Raw genomic sequence first — 15051 nt, forward strand, 5'->3', positions numbered from 1 at the left:
CTCCTCCGGCTGCAAGTGTCAGGTGTGGCCTCCCGAGGTGCGCGGGGCGTCCGCGGGAACAGGTGACAGTAGTCAGTGCGGGGGTGGCCGCATCTCTTGCCTTAGCAGCGGACACAGATGAGGGCGCCGTCCCGGGAACCCAGGGCGACCCTTCCATGGTGCGTGGGGCAGAGCCGCTGGGGTCCTGCGGTTCGCGACGGGAGCTGGGGCGTGGGGAGAAGCGCCGGCGGGGGCGGCCAAGCCACCCTGGGGCGAGCGCGGGCTGTGGCTCCAGTGGGAGGGCCGGCCGGCCCGGGTGCGCCCGAACGAACGCTTGCCCCGCAGCCTCTTGGCCCGGCTCCACTCCTTTCCCTGTCTTGGGTTCATTTCACATCCGGACATCCAACCCAGTCCCTGCTGATAAACTCTAAAGATTCTGCGTGGCAGTAACTTTGTAAGTTTAAAGGAGAGATCATGTTTCTCTGAAGATCTTTAAAGTGCTTCGAAGAGGATGGAGACGCACTTGAGGACCGTAACATGCAGGTTTTCAGAGATAATGGATCCCATTTATACTGAGGGGTAAGAGCAGGCTGAGAGAAAGGGAAGGGAGAATCGCTTTACAAAACTAGTCTGACCTATAGGCTCTGAACTTGGGTCCTTACAGCAGCTGTGTGTAATACTAAGGTTAGAGAAACAGCTGCCCAGATGTACAGGTGGTCAGTCTGCACTGTGCTGGCTTTCTCTTTTAAAACAAACAAACAAATAACAACAAAAAAAGGAAGTTAAGTGGTGGGATCCGGGAAGGTGAGAAATAGACTTGACTCCTGCTTCTTCCCTAACATGGTTTAGGCATAAAGGTAAAGCCCTTTGTTTCTTTCCTGTCTTTCTACTCTTTCCGCCACCCACCCAACACTCCCACCCCCAGACCTAACAACTGTGAACAGGTTGGAGTGAATCCTCCAAACTTTTCTCCCAGGAACATCCAAACACCCACTCTCCAAGCTCCTCAGAGTGCTGAGGAGCTGGTGGGCTGTTTCAGGGGTGGGTGAGAGGGCGCTGACTCCTCGCTGGCACTGGCGCTGGCATTGCCTGGAGCAGGAGGAGGAGGCCACACCTGCAGAGCTGAGGCGGGCCCTGCCCTTACCCCTGACCCCTGCAACAGTGTCCCCAAATCCAAAATGTATCTGTGTGAGGTTTCCACTGGGTCAAGTGTGTGGTGGAAGCCACTGGCTTATGAAATATTGGCAAATCAAAGCATAAGGAAGTATCTTATCTCCTGAAACATGTTCCTGCTGAGCTTGGCAAGCTCTCGCTGTGATTGGCTATTGGTCAGGACACACTGTTGCCACAGTTCTTGGGAACCAACCTGCTTCCAAATTGAGCTACTATAATTCTTTGCAATCTACCTGCTTCCAAACTAAACAGGAAGAAAACAATCAGATTGTTGAAAGGAACACAACATTCTTCCCGGCCCTTCTTAAAAACCAGGCTAAAGATCCATGTGGGCCAGGTGACTGCCACATTTGTAATTATGGTCTCGCAGGACCTCTGTCTCCTCTGGATGCGCCTTCATTTAAACTAGCTGGTAGGCGATGTCCTAACTCTGTCTTTGTTAGCAAATAGCTGAATTTTGCCAAGGAAGTAACCTAATCACATCTTCTTCAAAGATCAGCTATGTGTAAGCAATGATCAGATCTTAAGCCAGTCCTTAGTTCATTAACCATGTGCAATCACTAAGGGCCGCCGTCATAATGAAAGCAGCCTGAAGTCTCGTCGCACACTCTGGACTTCAAGGATGTCCGCAGGTGTGTGCTGTCCCAGAGAAAGCCGGCCCTGTCTTTGTGTCCTGTCAGTGATAACATTCATGCCAACTCTGAAGTTCTTATAAAGCTGATGTATCATAGTTTGCGCAAAATAGCTGATTTTGTAGCTGTTTAGGACATCTTTCCTTTTCTTGAACAAGGAGTTCTCTGTCTAGTGGCCATTGCAGTACACATTTCTACCACAGTAGTCTCAGGGACATAAGCAAGGAACCGAGTTTCCTACAAGTACACTTCTACTGCTCGTGGAGACCTCACCAGGGCTGACGAATGTCAGGGCCAGCCTGACAGGTTGAGCCGGGCTGAGGCAGGGAGGTGGGAATTGAGAAAAGAAAGAAAGACAGGAAAGCGGGATCAGGAGGACTACAGCTCTCGAGGAACTGAAGCAAGTTTATTAGCCACACAATCCTATTTATACACAAGACACTGAATAGGAGGTCTGTCAAGAGGAATGTACTCTTTGTTCCTCTTAATCTCTAAGGGAGGGACAGAGCAGAAGGACAAGTTCTCAGTACAGCATATCTCAGTAAATAGTTACAGACTTCTTGGTAAGCCATGAAAGGCTGTTCTCATTCTACTGATAATCGCCATCCAAACAAGTCTGGGAAAACTGTGTAGGTAAGGGTCCCAGCCTTGCTAGCCCCTTCAGGTGCAAGGACCGTGTCAGCTTACATCTGGCCCCCGACAGACGAAGACTTCCTACGCTGCCTCATTTCTCTGCGTTCCTATATTTGCCATCAATACTTCCCTTCTTACCATTGGCTTTGGCGACTTTTGCTCAGTTGACTTATATCCCACCCCTGACTGTGCTTTATTACCTCATATGGATTCCTCTTTTCCCACCTAGCAGTGAAGTGTGGGGTTCCCTCTGTCATTGTTTCACTCTGAATAGTTCCTGGGCAGTGTCTTACCCTCAGCACTGCTGACACCAACATGTTTCTCTCTGGCTGTGAGAAACCTCGTTCCTGGGCCCGCCTTCTCCTCCGGCACTTTCAGCATGAACATCAATCAACGGGGTGCCAGATAAAGGCTCTTTCTTGGGGCCTGTGGGGTTTAGCTTTTTTTACTGGAGTAGAGTTCACCTCCATTGTCAGTGTGTTTGTTGCTTTATTTCACACACTTATGTACGTTGAGGACTCCTCAGTTCCCTTGAGGAAAAATCCAAAGACTCTGTTTTCCTCATTTCTGAAAGATATGTCCCTTCACAGTTTTCAAGATTAATTCTATGAAGTCTGGCTTCTCTTATTGACTTGATTTCTCCGAAATGATCTATTTCCTTGAACAGCAAAGCATATTTCCTTGTGTGTTTCTTTCCTTCTAGTACGCTGTTTCCCTTCCTGCTTCCTATGATTGCCTGCTCTTTCTCAGGAGTTCGAGGTGACTGAGGTGTGCTGTACCTAAAAGCAGAATTCTAAGGCTTCTAGGGCTCCCGTTTCAACATTGATATATTAAGAAATTGAGGGGGAGGTGGCAACATATTTTAGGCCTCGTGTTAATGGCCAGTGACGTAAATTCTTCTACTGAAAGAGAACCAAAAGTGAGTTAGATTAATATACAGGGTGGGGCAAAAGGGGGGTTGTAATTGTTTGTATGGAAAATAATACAACAATAAATAATAATGCAAGAATACACTCTGTTTCCCGTGCTCACAACTGTAAACCTACCTTTGCCCTGCCCTGAATTTCTTTGCTCCTGTGGTAGCTCGTCGCCCTGCTGTTCATTTAGCTGCAGCAGGTAAGCACTCATGTAGTATTTGTTAAATAGGTGGAATGTGTGTAACATTTCATTTAACCCCTTTTTACGTTGTATATAAGGCAGTCTTGATTTTTGGGTAAGTTGGCACATCAAATCACTCATCCGGTTCCTTGAAAAGAAGGGAAGGATTTAATTTTCATGTCTTCAAAAATTTTTTATGTGTGCTCTCTAAGCCTTTTCTCCAACAACGACCCAGTTCTTGTGTAACAGGTAAGAAGAACAATAGCCTGTATGTTGTTTTAAGAAATCAAGGCTGACTCTCTTGAGGGCAGTGTGAAGAGGGAGGACCAGAAGTGACTGCCGGTTCTTGCCTTGTCAGAAGTTAAAGGGAAATAAGAACTTTGTACAATCAGCCGTGCTAGGTCCCGGAGCATCGGTGCTTACTAAGGTGTGAGCGTGTGTGTCCTGTGGGGAGATAGGGGACCACAGCAACTAGGTCAAAGCTGTTCGTGCCCACAAGGCGTGCCATTGGCCACCGGGGCCTGGACCTAACATTCCAAGACATGAACTTTGTTCTCCCATTTCTCTGATTTTGTCCCAGCCTATCTTTCACTCAGTGACTAGGTCATGTGTCAGCAGGGGGTGAGGTGCTGTGGGGAAATAAAAAATGTACAAATAGACCCTGGCCTCAGTTGGCATAGATTCTAGAAGGCCTCGTGGGCAATGGCAATGACTCGCCACTTTGGGGGAGAAGCTTGCCGGTTAGGGTCCAGGGCTCCCCTCTGCTGTAGGAGGGTTTGCGCCTGGCAGGGCGGACACCATGGTGCGAAAGCGGCAGCTGGATTTGAAGCCCTGTGCCAGCACTTGCCAATTCTGATCTTATTAATTTCTTTCTTAAAATATATTTTTATTGATTTCAGAAAGGAAAGAGAGAGATAGAAACATCAGTGATGAGAGAGAATCATTGATCGGCTGCCTCCTGCCTGCCCCCCCGCCCCCCATAGAAACCGAGCCTGCAACCCAGGCATGTGCCCTGACCAGGAATTGAACCGTGACCTCCTGGTTCATAGGTCAACCACTGAGCCACGCCGGCCGGGCTGGTCTTACTAATTCCTTCATGTCCTGAGCCTCCATTTTCCTCACCTGTAATGCTTGTCCTGTAGAGTTCTTAGGCAATGCGCTAAGGTATATAGTATTTGGCACAAAGTGGAACTTGTATCTTTCTCTCTCCTCCTCCTCACAGGGACTTAGCCAGTGAGTTTAAGTTTCAGATGCAACGTTTAGGTTGAGAAGAAAGCCAGGCTCTAAATGTAAAGCACAATATGGATCATCCTCGCTGCCCTGCCCACGGGTCAGCAGGGATGAGACTGTGAGCGAACCCTCTGTAGCATCAGCTCAGCAGAATGTGGGCGTGTTGTTCATCGTGTTGCGTAACCCAGGGACCTGGTTTAACTCCTGAGAATCAGGGCAAAGGTTCAGAGGCTGGTGCCCGTCCCGCTGCTGCCTGGGTCGGGCTCGCATTCACTCAGGGGCTCTTGTCCTTCTGCTGGGAGCCCCCACTGGCGACCCTGACCTGGCACCATCCCTCGCAGTTGCCTCCCTGGAAACAGAGGGTGCAGAGGCTCTGGTGGCCTAAAGGGAAAGGGGCTGAGGGTGCGAACTGGGAACCCTGCCTCCCTCCAGCCATGAAGCAGCTCTTCCTCTCATGCTTCCAACTGATGCTTAGTGCTTGAGGTTTGACGTCCCACCTCTTTTCCTTTGTAACGGGGGGCCCCTGAGAAGCCACTCTGAGCCTCGGTTTGCTCATCCGAGAAGTGGGTAATACTTAGCAGGTGCTCAGATACGAGCACTAATGAGGCACTAAAGTGATGCTGGCTGAATACATTTCAGGCCCGATACTTGCTAATAATCCAGGCTGTTCCCAGAATGCCAGGTTGTCGATGAGGCAGCGGGATGAAGCACAGACACTCACTGTCAGAGGCCCCTCCTGAAACGGCTGGTAGCAGGAACTTAACTGACAACGTTTGAAAGCTGGTTCCTTACAATACAACCAGTTTTTCATTGAGCAAATTCCTTGGTGCGTCATTGAACTTCCACTTATGATCATTTATAGAACTTCAGTTTAGACAATATACTACGTACAAGTTCTATGCCTCGCACTAAGCTAGGCATTATGGGAGATGCAACAAAGGAGGCCTTGTCCATAAAGAAATGCCAATCTAGTTGGGAAAACAAAACATAGATAAATAAATGTGTGTCTCTTCAGAGACTCTTTGAAAAAGTGATGTCAATTTTAATTTTCTTCTCCATTTCCAGGCCCCTGACTTTTATGGGTTCACAAACTAAGAAAGTCCTACTCACTCCCCTCATGCAGTCCCCTCGCCCCTTCCGAGTCTCCAACCACAACCGGAGCAGCCGGCGGGGAGTGATGGCAAGCAATCTGAAGGATCTGCTCAGCAAGGTACCAGCAGCACTGTGCCTCCCACCAGGGCTCAGAAGGCCCAGGCTCTTGGCTACTAAGCCAACGCAGAGACAGAAATGTCCATGTCGTGGCCTTGAAAAGCCTAAGCAGGGCAGGGGGGGGTGGGGGGGTGGGGGGCATTGCTAAGTGAAAAGATGAAAGGAAACATTATTGCATCTTTGTACCATAAGAGATTTAGGCACAGAGATAAAAACCTTAAAAACAGCCATCAGTGGATAATGTAGCTTTATTTACTTGACAAGAGAAAATATAGGGAGGCAGCAGACTTTGGAAATCTTTTTTGTTATAAAAGCCAGGGAGGAATCTAATGACCTAGATCGCCAAATAAGGAAGATTCGCATGGAGGCTTATGGTAACCTAGACACAGGCGCCCATGCAGGTGAGAAAAGCATCCAACATGCAGGCTCTCAGAGAGACATTCAGATATGCCACACAAGACTCAGGCTCCTTAATTATCATGGCGCAAGGTTATTCTTTTTATTTGTCAAAATAAGTAGGTAATTTTAGAAACTATAAATATTATGAAATGTAATCATGTATCTCGTGTCATTGAAATCTCTGAAGAGGATAGTTCCCTTGAAAATCTTAACGTCTCTTTTCCCAAGCCAGGACTGAATCATAAACCCCCATGAAGGTCTATCTTGACCATTAGCATTTTATCAAAACCAGGCGGCTCTGCTGAAACTATCATGTAAGCCATGGCTGTGAACGGTCAAAACGGAATCCCCTGCTCATTCTGTGTCTCTGATGTGTTGCCCCCCCAGACCCTGGACGCCCTGCTCATCACCAGCGGGCTGGTCACTCTGGTGCTGGAGGAGGACGGCACCGTGGTGGACACGGAAGAGTTTTTTCAGACCTTAGGCGATAACACACACTTCATGATCTTGGAGAAAGGACAGAAGTGGACACCGGTAAGCAAACGCACTCTATCCAGCTACTGGGTAGACTTCTTACCTACAAAAGTGAATTCCCTATTTCGGTGTTGATTTGCCCACTTTTAAAATAGACCCTTTATATTCCCCTAATAACTGGATCTACTGCCCTCAAAGAGATTCTTATAAACTAGAGGCCCGCTGCACAAAATTTGTGCACTTGGAGGGGAGGGGGGAGTCCCTCAGCCTGGCTTGCACCCTCTCACAGTCTGGGAGCCCCCAGGGATGTCCAGCTGAGGGCTTAGGCCTGCTCTGGCAGCCGGACATCCTTAGCGCTGCTGCAGAGGCGGTGAGCCCGGCTTCTGGCTGAGCGGCTCTACCCCTGTGGGAGTGCACTGATCACCAGGGGGCAGCTCCTGTGTTGATATTCTGCCCCCTGGTGGTCAGTGTGCATCATAGCAACCGTCATTCCACTGTTTGGTCAATTTGCATATTAGCCTTTTATTATATAGGATATTTCTAGGAAATGTAGCATCTTTGTGAACATGGGCTGTTTGACTTAAAGCAAATAATTCTGAGGGACAAGCTTTGGGCAGCAAGTAGCTACGATCCTATTAAAGCCTGTAGATATGACCCAGTGACCATTCACTGTCTCTGTCCTTAGGAGGCCAGCAAGCCAATGAAATTAGGGGTGTGTGTGTGTGTGTGTGTGTGTGTGTGTGTGTGGCTACAGTGATTTAGAAGAGTTAAGATATAGAATAAAGTTTTCTATTTCTGGGAAAACTATAGATTATGGAAAACCCTCCCACAAAAATGTAAAGCAAATATGAAAACATCTTTTTATATGCCTAAATGTCCTTCAAGAAAGGCACATCCTCCGAGGCCAAATTTTTTATGGGAGCCAGAATCCCGACGGGAAAGCAAGCACTGAAGCTGGCTCTCCCTGCAGGCGTCTCACCCGTGGGCCTCCACTGACCTCAGTGACTCAGGGCTTCAGTTTTGATGGCTGCTGAGAGGACAGGGAACAAGGTCTTGGGGGTAACAGAAAGGGAGTCAGATTAGAGATGCCCACAGAAAGCAGAGAATGTAACGGTCTCTCCTGAGAGTCTGGCAGACAGCTGTCCCTACAGCTTATAGGGACTACTGATTCTAAAACCACCCAAGCCGAAAGTTTAGTTTACAGAGACCCAGGGAGGAAGCATCAGAGGCAGGAGTTTACTCATTAAATTCTCTTCATTCAAACAGCCTCTCCCAGCAGTCCTAGTGGCCCAGGGTTGCTGTGCCCCATGTAACCAGCAGGAGCAAATAGGCTCAGAATGGACACTGACCGAGGCCTCAGGGAATCTTTGTTCCTAAAGTTCCAACAAACGTGAATTTACAGTAAAACACAAGACATGAGGACTCCAGGCACCAAATATGAGAGGACGCAGAAATAACAAAGTCAGGCCTGCAAAACCTCAGATGTGGGATCATCAGAGACAGTGTAAAATAACTACACTTAAAATGTTCAAAAAGATGTAAAAAGTAATCTAAAGTAATAAGGAACAAGAAGGAATTTTTAAAAACTAGATAGACTTGGAAGAATAAATACAATTTCTAGAAACAAAAAAAGATAGCAATTCAAGTAAATGAAAACTCAGACAGGACCTGGAAGATATGTCTAAAGAAGGTGCCTATCATGTAACACAAAGAGAGTAGAAAACTGGAAAGCAGTTGGAGATGTGACTGAGAAGATCTAATATATGCCTACTTGGCACCCTCGGTGTGATAGTTGTTTAAAAACAAAACACAACAGACAAACCATTTTTTAAAAGGATAAATTCAACTCCGTCCAGAATTCTTTTTATCAAAAGGTACTATAAAGGAAGTAAAACAATAAGCCACAAGTGGGGAGAAGGTGTTTCCAAGACAACCCGACAAAGGATTTGTATTCCACGAATGTAAAGGACTCACACAAATCAGTAAAGGGAACAATAGACAGTCCACCAGAAAAATGGGCAAAAACAGGGACAGGCATCTGCACAATAAATGGACAACAAAACACAGGGAAATATGCAGCCTCGTGGGTGACTAGGAAAAGTTAAGACCACAATAAGATACTTTTCCCACCATTATTAGATTTGGTATTGTTAGGCTTTTAAACCTTTCCCATTTTTAAGATATGGAACAATGAACTCTCTCATGCTCCCACCAACTACTATTTAAGACAACTTGCCTTTATCTCATGGAGTTGAACTGAGTAAGTCTATTCCTAGACATAACCCAGCACAGGATACCCAGCATGTGCTTCCATGTAAATACACATAAATAAACACCCTGTTGGCCCAGCCGGCAAGCTCAGTAGTTAGCATCTACCTATGAAGCAGGAGGTCACAGTTCGGTTCCTGGTCAGGGCACATGCCTGGGTTTCGAGCTCAATCCCCAGTTGGGGGAGCACGCAGGAGGCAACCATTCAATGATTCTCTCTATCTCTCCCTCTCCCTTTATCTCTGAAATCAATAAAAAATATTTTTAAAAATAAATAAATAAAAATAAACACACTGTTGTATAATCATCAGCTGGAATACTCTTCTGCTGTGAAAATGCATGAAGTACAGCTACAGACATCTATGTGGATAAATCTCATCAACTATGTTGAGTGGAAACATACTTTCTTATCTTTCTTCCCACTCTTAAAAATTAATGAAGACCCAAATAGCTTTGTTTCTTATATCAATAGAACCTATAGATACTCATCAATCAGGGGTTCTCAACCGGGGAGTATGTTGCCGCCCAGGGGACATTAGGAAATGTTTGAAAGCTCTTTTGGTGTTTACGACTGGGGCAATGGTATACTAATGGCATCTAGTGGGCAGAGACTAGAGATGCAGCTAAATATTCTACAATGCACAGGACAGCCTCTACGATGAAGCCCCGGAGTGGGTGATTGCTGGGATGCCGAGCTAAAGTATAGGGCAGTGATGGAGTGTATGGGATACAAATAATAACGGTTCAAGGAGAGGCCTGAAGCCATCTCAGTCTAGTAGTGGCCTGAGTGACATGTGAGCTTGGGTAGGAGTCTTCTCTTTCTTCTTCTTTTTTTAAAATATAGATTGTACTGTTGCATCTTTTTTTAAAGCATCATTCTTTTTTAAATAAATTTTTAATGATTTCAGAGAGGAAGGGAAAGGGAGAGAGATAGAAACATCAATGATGAGAGAGAATCCTCGATCGGCTGCCTCCTGCATGCCCCCCACTGGGGATCCAGCCTACAACCCAGTCATAGGCCCTGACAGGCAATTGAACAGGTGACCTCCTGGTTCATAGGTCAACGCTCAACCACTGAGCCACGCTGGCTGGGCTGGAGCCTTTTCTTGACTTCCACTTTTCATCCATCTTCTCTCAGGGTGGAAATGTGCACCTCCAGCCAATTATAGATCCTACCCCACTTGGAAGTGTGTTTTTTTAACCAGTGAGGCCAATAGAACTTCTGGCCCAGAAATAGCCACCAGGGGTCTCCCTTCTTCAGTCTAAATGCCTGAAGCCTGTGAGGAAGCAGCTGCGTAAAGCTCGCTCAGGAAGAGGTCAGGGGACAGTCATTTCCTCCTTCCTCGGTCAGCAGCACAGAGCTCCTCAGGCCCTGGGTTAGGTCACACGTGGATTAGCTTTGTTGGCACATCTTGATGTTGATTTAAGGCCAAGACTCAAGGAAGACATTTAGGGAAAGTAAGATAAAACCTTTCATATAGCAGGAAGGAACACAAGGCAATAAAAAAGAGTTGTGGCAGGATTATAGATGAAAACTCCTTTTGATTCTGTAATCTTGTTTTTTTAAATGTTTCCTAAATGATGGAGAGTTTGCACCCCCTAAAGTAAAGAGGCTGCAGGGCCTCTTGGGCCTGAAACATTAGGCAACACCAGGATCTCTCCCTGTGTGTGTTCTGTGCGGGAGGAAAGAGTAGCTCCAGCATGAAAGGTTTGAGTACTTCAAGGAGAACTGGTTTTAACTTCAGATATAGTAGATTATTGTCATTATGAACTTAACAGTCATAGCCTCAACTACTCCCAACCCCGGAGGGTCACGCAACTTGGTAACCCTATTGATTTATGTACATCTGAATCCTAAACACTGCAAGATCCGTGTGAGGGGCAAACCCACAGGAAGCGTAGCCCCTGGGTCTGGCATTTGTCCCCGGGACAGCTCTGTTCTCTTGGGGTTTTTTTTCAAAGCTCTTGGTGGGGAAGATCATATTGCAGTGCTGTTTATAAACACTTTCTCCTCCCAACCTGAAGGCTCTATGATGTTTCGGGGAGACTCCGCGTGGATACTGTAACCAAACAACTTTCCCCAGGAAGTCAGGGTTCCCCCAGGGCGGTTACTGGAAAAGAGGGGGCACCCTAGGAAAGTTCTCACACTGCCCCTCACGGTAGCCATGTGATTCTGAGGCTCTCTGCCCAGAAGCTGCTTATCAAATGGAAATAATGCTGCCTGCTTCTCTCTGAACAGACTGTGTCATAGTCATGAGACTGTCCATGTCAGACAAGTAACTGTGGTCACCCTCGGTGACGAGCGCGAGTGCCTCTCAATACCATGTGTCAACAGCACAGCCATTCGCTGATGTCTGGGTCCTGAAACCAAGGCCCCGCCGCCGAATCACAGTCATCCAGAGCCACCAAACTCAGGGGATTCAGGAAGGATACTTTCTTAGGGGTGTGGACCTGGTAGCCACATAAGCATTTTGCTCTGCTAAAAACATTCCTCAAATAATTAGCAGCTTAGTCACTACCAGATTTTAAACCAACAGAAACTAGCATAAAACCAGAATTATAGGATGTGCATGTCATAGCGGGATGCTCCTTACATGTCTTCCTCCCTTACCGTCTAGAGTACTAACTACATCACCGCCCGCCAGCAACCGAAGAAATCAGGAATAGCAAGAGTCACCTTCGACTTGTACAAGCTGAGTCCCAAGGATTTCATCGGCTGCCTCAACGTGAAGGCCACCATGTATGAGATGTACTCAGTGTCCTACGACTTCCGGTGTACAGGGCTCAAGGCCCTGGTGAGGTAACAGACTTCGGGGTCAACTGAGGGGTCTGGAAACTGCACTTGGCTCGGTCCCCGCCACCCGTCCCCAGGCGGCCTGTCCTCCACTTGCTCCTCTGCACTCTCAGGCCCAGCCCCTCAGAGGCCCGGACCTGACCCGTACCCACTGAAGTTCACACTGTTCACATTGTCATGCAGCAGTTTAAATCTCATCCCCCGCTGCTCACCCCCTCCCCTTCGCACACCCAAGGCCTCCAGAATAAGCAAGTGGCTGAAGGATAGGACATAAGTGTACTCTCAGGAGCACAGTCTGCCTACTCAGCTCTTTCTAGCTGCTGAACAACATTGGGAAGTGGCTAGTGGAAGGGTAGTCCCCGTCAGTGTCATCAGCATCCCCTGGGAGCTCACCAGAAATGCAGAGTTCCAGGTCCTGCTCGAACCTCCCGGGTCCTGTATGTTAGCTAGCCCAGGCAGGATGGGCGGGGAGGGCGGGGGCGGGTGTGAGCATTGCCTACTCTGAGCGCATGTTTGGGGGAAAGGGGTTGTGAAAAATTCCCACTCCGTCTGTTCTTCACGGGCTCGGACCTCCAAGTCTGACGCGTGTCCCTGTCCCTTCTGTTGCAGGAGCATGCTGCGGTTCCTGTCCCACGCTGCCCAGGTGGCCGGGCACTTCCTCATCTACGTAGGCAAGCACATGCTCCAAGTGCTGGGTGACACAGAAGAGCAGACTTCTCCCGGGTTGCGCTCCAGGCATAAATTCACCATTGGATAGGGTTGCAGTTTGAGGAGCTCAGCAGGCCTTGTTCCTTTGCAAATGAAGAATTTTGAAGATGCTTATGTTCACTTATGCATTATACACACATGCACTTGTAGGCTGTCCATCACTTCTGCTCTGGAGTGGTACCCAGGTGAAAGGAAAGGGGCTGTGAAGCAGATGCCGGAGCGGGAGGAGAGGCGTAGGTGCCCCCATATGAGGAGGAAGGGACCCAAGAGCAGGAACGTCTTGGGTGGCTGAGGAGCAACACCACATGCACTAGGCCCCTTTGACTCCTCACCTCCTGCAATAAACCAATCACAAGAATTACTTTTAATGTGTGTAATACTTTCTGGTGTCTCTTTCATCTTCCAAAAATATAAAACTTTCATTTAGAAGCAAAACTCAGCCAGAAATCTTTTGCTAACAGATATAATCACTTTTTTTGGGGGGGGGGGGGGTTAATCCTCACTGGAGGAAACTTTTTTCCCTTGATTTTAGAAAGAATGGAAATGAAGGGAGGCGGGGGGGGGGGAGAGAAAAAAAAAAAACCATGGGGAGAAAACCAAATCCATTGGGGTGGCTTCCCCCCCCGGGCCCCCAACCGGGAAAGGGGAACCTGCAACCCCAGGAAATGCCCCCTGAACAAATCAAAACCCTTCACCCTTTTGGTTTTTCAGGGTGAAACTTCTAACCCTTTGAATCCCGCCCGCCAAGAAAAAAAAAAACCCCCTTAAAAAAAACTATGGATTTTTTTTTATTTCAAAAGGGAAGGGGGAAGGGCATATAAAAAAATAAAGGAAAAGATTGATCAGCTGCCTCCTGCACCCCCCCCCTACTTGGGGACTATCGCCCGCAACTCAAGTGCAAGTGCCCTGACCAGGAATCGAACCTCCTGGTTCATAGGTCAACACTCAACCACAGAACCACACTGGCCCGGCAATATCACTTTTAAGTCTTTATTAGTACTTGGTGCAGCAGGAATAACGAGCTGGAAAATGTGACGGTGGGTGTGTGTGTGTGTGTTTTAGCGTGGGTCCTGAGTGAGCTCAAAGGAACCCAAAAGCTCAAGGATGGTCTTCAAGCAGCACGTTCAGCCTTTTTCTTAAAAAACAAGCAAACTAACAAAATCAACCTCCTGCCTAGACCTGATGCATGATGCCAGTGGATCCTGTCTTCACTCCCTAATGTCACTCACTGTGTTCCCAGCTGGGACCCTCGGCTACAAGTGACAGAACTCTGACTGAGGCTGCCCTAAATCCAGAGGCAGCCAGGAGAGCAGCGGGCGAGCTGCAGGCACAGCCAATCCGGCACTCACACAGGGTGGCCAGGAATCTCTTCCTCTCGTTTCCCTGAGCTGGCGTCACTTCCCGAAGGCCCTCCTCACATGGAAGCAAGATGCCGGCTGCTCTGGACTGCCTCCAGGGAACCCCTGCACGGGCCCCTCACTGCGGTCACTGCAGCTGGTGACACACAGGGACACACACCCGATCCTGCAGACAGGGAAGGCCAGCCCCAGCCACATGGGGCTCCCCAAGGAAATGGGGGTGCTGCTACTAAAATAAGGGTAGCAGATGCCAGGAGACAAATCACCCCCTGCTCAGATTTGTGGGTTTCCTATTAAGAAATGTTGCCGCGGGCCTGCCGGCGTGGCTCAGTGGTTGAGCATCAACCAACCTATGAACCAGGAGGTGACAGTTGGATTCCCAGTCAAGGCCCATGCCCGGGTTGCAGGCTCGATCCCCAGTGCGGGGTGTGCAGGAGGCAGCCAATCAATGATTCTTTCATCGTTGATGTTTCTATCTCTCTCTCCCTCTCCCTTCCTCTCTGAAATCAATTAAAAAGTACATTTTAAAAATGTTGCCACAAATACCTTTCTCCTTTGCTGGCTGACAGCTCCCACACAGTAAAGATACTACAGGCTGTCCCGGAACCCTAGGGGTTCCCTGCACCCCAACCATTTCTGCCGCTCCTACCCCCTGTCAGACCTTCCCTAGTGAGCCTAGCTGGTTCCTCCCTTCAAACACAGCCCAGAGCCCCCCTGCATCCCGGAGCCAGCGTCCACCCCGGTCCTGAGCTGGCTCTGTGTGCAAACTGCCTCCTTGGGGCCAGGAACCAGGGAACCAGTGCCCCAGGCAGGAGGCAGTGGGCCGGGAACCAGGGAACCAGTGCCCCAGGCAGGAGGCAGTGGGCGGGGGCAGTGGGCCGGGAACCAGGGAACCAGCGGCCCAGGCAGGGGGCAGTGGGCCGGGAACCAGGGAACCAGTGCCCCAGGCAGGAGGCAGTGGGCGGGGGCAGTGGGCCGGGAACCAGGGAACCAGCGGCCCAGGCAGGGGGCAGTGGGCCGGGAACCAGGGAACCAGCGGGCCGGGCAGGGGGCAAATGGGCCGGGAACCAGGGAACCAGCGCCCGGCAGGGGGCAG

General features: G+C 48.8%; 1 protein-coding gene across 1 annotated transcript; it reads left to right on the forward strand.

Moving 5' to 3' along the window:
• The first annotated feature begins 3402 nt into the window (after window positions 1-3402).
• Window positions 3403-12965, forward strand: CIDEA (cell death-inducing DFFA-like effector a). The gene is made up of 5 exons (XM_014456327.2): window positions 3403-3533; window positions 5811-5955; window positions 6741-6887; window positions 11714-11895; window positions 12499-12965. The coding sequence occupies exons 1-5, from the start codon at window positions 3418-3420 to the stop codon at window positions 12644-12646; spliced, it is 738 nt and encodes a 245-aa protein (XP_014311813.2). The 5' UTR covers window positions 3403-3417; the 3' UTR covers window positions 12647-12965.
• Window positions 12966-15051: the final 2086 nt, after the last annotated feature.

The sequence above is a fragment of the Myotis lucifugus genome, unplaced genomic scaffold, assembly GCF_000147115.1.
Source record: "Myotis lucifugus unplaced genomic scaffold, Myoluc2.0 scaffold_58, whole genome shotgun sequence".
In the NCBI taxonomy this organism is placed as follows: domain Eukaryota; kingdom Metazoa; phylum Chordata; class Mammalia; order Chiroptera; family Vespertilionidae; genus Myotis; species Myotis lucifugus.